Here is a 6,000-nt window from a genome sequence, read left to right as displayed (position 1 = left end):
AGCTTCAAACAGCTGAAACAACAATATTTTTGGTTACGGAAAATATATTTCACAGCGGTTTAGATGGTACAATGATTATCTACACTATAATAGCTTATTTTGTCACATAAACTGAAATTAGACTAACTATTAGAGTTTTAGCAACCAGGAAATGGCGGAGCGATTTCTGCATAGTGCAAATTTAACAAGATATCAGTTGGCAATCCGTAGTTACAATTGGCCCCATGTTTCTGCAGTGTAGCAAATCCTTGATTGGGTTGAATAAAAACATCTGAGTCACACACACTCACGCACACACACACAAACACACACCTCTCCTCCGTTCCCCTCAGCCTCCTTCTCTCCTCCCTCCCTCTATCCCTCGCTGATTGACCAATAGTGTAGTTGTCATTCAGTCTGTGACCTTTTGTAACAATGCGTTACCTGATTCTATTTATTCTGGTCTGCTCCGGAACTCTCCTGTCAATAACACTCATAGACTACTACCAACACCAAAGGTACGTTTGTAATGCTGTGTATGTGCGTGTGTGTAATGGGGACATTTAAGAGTTATTTAGTTTAGAGTGATCAACACAATGTTTAGCATATTTGGAGTTTCTGTAATACATATCATTTCTAGTGTTCTGTTTGTGACACTCAAGGTGCGGGCGGGTTCATGGTCACTAGACTTGAAGCTGAATGTTATGGATTATTCTCTTATCTGTTGATAATGATTGACGCCAGACTGGAGGTACAATGACTGAGGACACACTGATTATTCACTGTTGTATTGTATTGATGGCATTCTGTGAACACTTTGTGATTCTGTAGCAGCTGACAAAGTCACTACCTTTTTATTTGGGTTTTATACAAGACTCTCGGGCTGGTGTTTACAGAACATTGTTGCGAATTCGATACAGAGCCATGGAGGGCGAGAAGGTTCTATCTACTGTATCGCTCTGTCCTTTGACATATAGATATGGATGTCTGGTTCAGGGCCCAAGCTACCAATGGACTGTCATGATTATTTATTTCCAAGTTCATTGCAATTTGCTCTTTAGTGCCATCAATCCAAGCGCTGGGTGGTGGGTCTGCTGATGGCAGAGCAGTAGGTAAATGAACAGCTTGTTTTTGTCACGATCGAGGTAAGGAGTAGACCAAGGCGCAGCGTGATGAACAAACATGACTTTAATTAGTTAAAGCGTCAAAATACAAAACACGACTCGTGACGTCCACGGTATCAATGACCGAACACGGAACAAAAACCCACAACCACAAAGGGAAAACATACAGTTTAAATATGGCTCCCAATCAGAGACAACCAGCCAACAGCTGACACTCGTTGCCTCTGATTGGGAGTCACTCAGGCAAACATAGAATACAACAAACTAGAATGAACACCAACATAGAAATACACACATAGAAATGAACACACCCTGGCTCAACATAATGAGTCCCAGAGCCAGGGTGTGACAGTACCCCCCCCTAAAGGCGCGGACTGCGACCGCGCCTCAACTAAACAAACCAGGGGAGGGCTGGGCGGGCATACCTCCTCGGCGGCGGTTCTGGCTCCGGCCTTGACCACCACCCTCCAATACACCCCCCATAGCGCCCCTGGTCCAGTCTGGCCCCGCCGGCTGGAGCAGGACTGGACTTAACAGGAGCGGTCCTTACCAGGCTGTCGACTCGCACCCCTGGCTTGGTGCGTGGAGGAGGAACGGGCCTTACCAGGCTGACGACTCGCACCCCTGGCTTGGTGCGTGGAGGAGGGACGGGCCTTACCAGGCTGACGACGCGCACCCCTGGCTTTGTGCGTGGAGGAGGAACGGGCCTTACCAGGCTGACGACTCACACCCCTGGCTTGGTGCGTGGAAGAGGGACGGGCCTTACCAGGCTGACTTCTCGCACCCCTGGCTTAATGCGAGCGGCAGGAACAGGCCGGGTCGGGCTGGCGACGCGCACCGTAGACTTGGTGCGGGTGGCAGGAACAGGCCGGACCGGGCTGGCGACGCGCACCGTAGGTTTGGTGCGAGTGGCAGGAACAGGCCGGGTCGGGCTGGCGACGCGCACCATAGACTTGGTGCGGGTGGCAGGAACAGGCCGGACCGGGCTGGCGACGCGCACCGTAGGTTTAGTGCGTGGAGCAGGGACAGGCCGGGCTGGGCTGTCGACGCACATCGTAGGCTTGGTGCGTGGAGCAGGGACAGGCCGGGCTGGGCTGTCGACGCACACCGTAGGCTTGGTGCGTGGAGCAGGGACAGGCCGGGCTGGGCTGTCGACGCACACCGTAGGCTTGGTGCGTGGAGCAGGGACAGGCCGGACTGGGCTGGCGACGCACACCGTAGGCTTGGTGCGTGGAGCAGGGACAGGCCGGGCTGGGCTGGCGACGCACACCGTAGGCTTGGTGCGTGGAGCAGGGACAGGCCGAACCGGGCTGTGGAGACGGATAGGAGGCCTGGAGTGAAGAGCGGCCACCACCCGTCCTGGCTGAATGCCTACCCTCACACACTCTGTGTGAGGCATCCGCACAGGACGTACAGGGCGGTGAACCCCTGGCCTGGTGGCCTTCTGGATCTGCCCCCTTTTCTCCTCCGTCAGCCCCGTCGTCCATGCCGTGTGCCCCCCCCTAAAACATTTCTGGGGTTGCCTCACGACCGTCCGACGACGACCCTGATCACGCCGTTGCTCCTCTCTCCGTCGCCTCTCCACCGTCTCACTCCATGGCCGGCGATCCATCCCGGCCAGGATTTCCCCCCAAGTCCAGGACCCTTTACCGTCCAATATCTCCTCCCATGTCCAGGCTGCCTGCACCTGGACACGGTGCTCCTCTTTTGCCAGGGCCTTTCCCGGCGCTTCCTCCCATGTCCACCCCAAGGGCTGCCCCTGGACACGCTGCTTGGTCGTTGCATGGTGGGTTTTTCTGTCACGATCGAGGTAAGGAGTAGACCAAGGCGCAGCATTATGAACAAACATGACTTTAATTAGTTAAAGCGTCAAAATACAAAACACGACTCGTGACGTCCACGGTATCAATGACCGAACACGGAACAAAAACCCACAACCACAAAGGGAAAACATACAGTTTAAATATGGCTCCCAATCAGAGACAACCAGCCAACAGCTGACTCTCGTTGCCTCTGATTGGGAGTCACTCAGGCAAACATAGAATACAACAAACTAGAATGAACACCAACATAGAAATACACACATAGAAATTAACACACCCTGGCTCAACATAATGAGTCCCAGAGCCAGGGTGTGACAGTTTTGAAAAATATAGTTTTGAAACCGCAAAATGTACACAAATTAACCACAGTTTTATGGACATTTTAATCATAATCCTCAAATTATATAATATACACTGAGTGTACAAAACATTTGCAACACCTGCTCTTTCCATGACATAGCGTTCACCTGGATTCACCTGGTCAGTCTATGATCCCTTATTGATGTCACCTGTTAAATCCAACTAAATATTAGGAAGATGTTCCTAATGTTTTGTACACTCAGTGCACAAAAAAATAAAATACAAATACATTTTTTAAATGTTATATATATATATATATATATATTTTTTTTTTTTTTTTTGACAAATCACAAGTGGGGCACCGCCCCTAACACACTAATGGACAGGCCACCACTGCTCAGATATAGGTGCAAGCTAGGAATACTGATATTTGTGACTGACCGGTTCGATTAGGTCTTATGTAGCTACATTTGAAATTGTGTTTTTTACATTGGATAAAAGTAAAGACTCAAAGCTAGAAAATGGTATATCATACACTACAGTTGAGGAACAATGGGAAAGTAATTCTGCTTTGAAAGTTGATAAACTTGTAACCTCACTTTTCAGAAAATGGCCTTTCAATGTTTTGGTACACCTACTGGAGAGCTCTTCTTTGTCTACACCCATTCAGCATCATTCACACACTTTAGCCCCACTCATCTCTTTAAGGGTTGATCCGAGAGTTCTGTCCTAACAACAGCAGTCAAGCACCCAAGCTAACTGGCTAATGTTGGCTAGCTTGCAAGCTACTTCCAGACACAAATGAGAGAACAGTTCACTCTGACCATTTTACTCGCCCTAGCAGAGCTGGTTAGGCTGTTTTTATGTTATCCAGAGCGTTGGTGACTGCAACTGTGCTGCTGGCACCAATTGACGCTTTTTTGCCAACGTTTACTGACACCGGTCATAATCAACGGGTGTTGAGCATTCGTAAATGTGTCAGTTATTCTGACACACTCAGACGAGAGTGCTCTGAAATCAGAGTAGATAGCCAGAGCGAATTTACCATCTACATCTATCAACAGCTGTCGCAGTGACATCATGAACATTCTATCGAAATGGATACTTGCATAGTGGAGTCTTCTGTTAAGACATGTAGCTAGCTAACTAGCTAAACAATGAACCCTAATCCCAACTCATGACGTTACTACCCTGCATGAATCTGCAGGTAGCTAACCAACCAGGTTCAATGTTAGCTAGCTAACATTAGGCTATAACTAGCAAAGCAAATGGCTCTGAGATACGAATAATATTACTACACAGATCATACACGTAATGTTAGCTAGCGAGCCAGCCAGCTATCGTTAGCTAGCTAGCTAACAGTACACTTTAACTTTAAATGAAAATTACTTTCTGACTAAATTATATATGTGTAATATCTGAAAATGTAGCTACCTAGACTATCTTAGCCATATACATGGATGGACGCTTCTCCCTCTCTGTTACGGATGCCATGGTTGCCCTTAGTTTGAATCAAATCAAATCAAATCAAATCAAATTTTATTGGTCACATGCGCCGAATACAACAGGTGCAGACATTACAGTGAAATGCTTACTTACAGCCCTTAACCAACAGTGCATTTATTTTAAACAAAAAAAGTAAGAATAAAACAACAACAAAAAAAGTGCTATATATACAGGGGGGTACCGTTGCAGAGTCAATGTGCGGGGGCACCGGCTAGTTGAGGTAGTTGAGGTAATATGTACATGTGGGTAGAGTTGTGTGACTATGCATAAATACTTAACAGAGTAGCAGCAGCGTAAAAAGGATGGGGTGGGGGGGCAGTGCAAATAGTCCGGGTAGCCATGATTAGCTGTTCAGGAGTCTTATGGCTTGGGGGTAGAAGCTGTTGAGAAGTCTTTTGGACCTAGACTTGGCACTCCGGTACCGCTTGCCGTGCGGTAGCAGAGAGAACAGTCTATGACTAGGGTGGCTGGAGTCTTTGACAATTTTGAGGGCCTTCCTCTGACACCGCCTGGTATAGAGGTCCTGGATGGCAGGAAGCTTTGCCCCAGTGATGTACTGGGCTGTACGCACTACCCTCTGTAGTGCCTTGCGGTCGGAGGCCAAGCAGTTGCCATACCAGGCGGTGATGCAACCAGTCAGGATGCTCTCGATGGTGCAGCTGTATAATTTTTTGAGGATCTGAGGACCCATGCCAAATCTTTTCAGTCTCCTGAGGGGGAATAGGCTTTGTCGTGCCCTCTTCACGACTGTCTTGGTGTGTTTGGACCATGATAGTTCGTTGGTGATGTGGACACCAAGGAACTTGAAGCTCTCAACCTGTTCCACTACAGCCCCGTCGATGAGAATGGGGGCGTGCTCAGTCCTCTTTTTTTTCCTGTAGTCCACAATCATCTCCTTTGTCTTGGTCACGTTGAGGGAGAGGTTGTTATCCTGGCACCACACGGCCAGATCTCTGACCTCCTCCCTATAGGCTGTCTCATCGTTGTCGGTGATCAGGCCTACCACTGTTGTGTCGTCGGCAAACTTAATGATGGTGTTGGAGTCGTGCCTGGCCATGCAGTCATGGGTGAACAGAGAGTACAGGAGGGGACTGAGCACGCACCCCTGAGGGGCCCCCGTGTTGAGGATCAGTGTGGCAGATGTGTTGTTACCTACCCTTACCACCTGGGGGCGGCCCGTCAGGAAGTCCAGGATCCAGTTGCAGAGGGAGGTGTTTAGTCCCAGGATCCTTAGCTTAGTGATGAGCTTATAGGGCACTATGGTGTTG

At 48.7% G+C, this 6,000-nt stretch overlaps 1 protein-coding gene across 1 annotated transcript in view; it reads left to right on the top strand.

Moving 5' to 3' along the window:
* Positions 1-414: 414 nt before the first annotated feature.
* Positions 415-6,000, top strand: part of LOC311126290 (alpha-2,8-sialyltransferase 8E-like) — a gene marked incomplete at both ends in the record, with an annotated part of 41,460 nt that continues 35,874 nt past the window's right edge. Inside the window, one exon of the mRNA XM_084158502.1 lies at positions 415-497. Coding sequence (XP_084014628.1) covers positions 415-497 — 83 coding nt within the window. The remainder of the gene's footprint in view (positions 498-6,000) is intronic.

This window comes from Coregonus lavaretus (assembly GCF_964263955.1).
Source record: "Coregonus lavaretus genome assembly, chromosome: 3".
Lineage (NCBI taxonomy): Eukaryota > Metazoa > Chordata > Actinopteri > Salmoniformes > Salmonidae > Coregonus > Coregonus lavaretus.
This window is presented reverse-complemented; position numbering and strand designations above follow the sequence as displayed.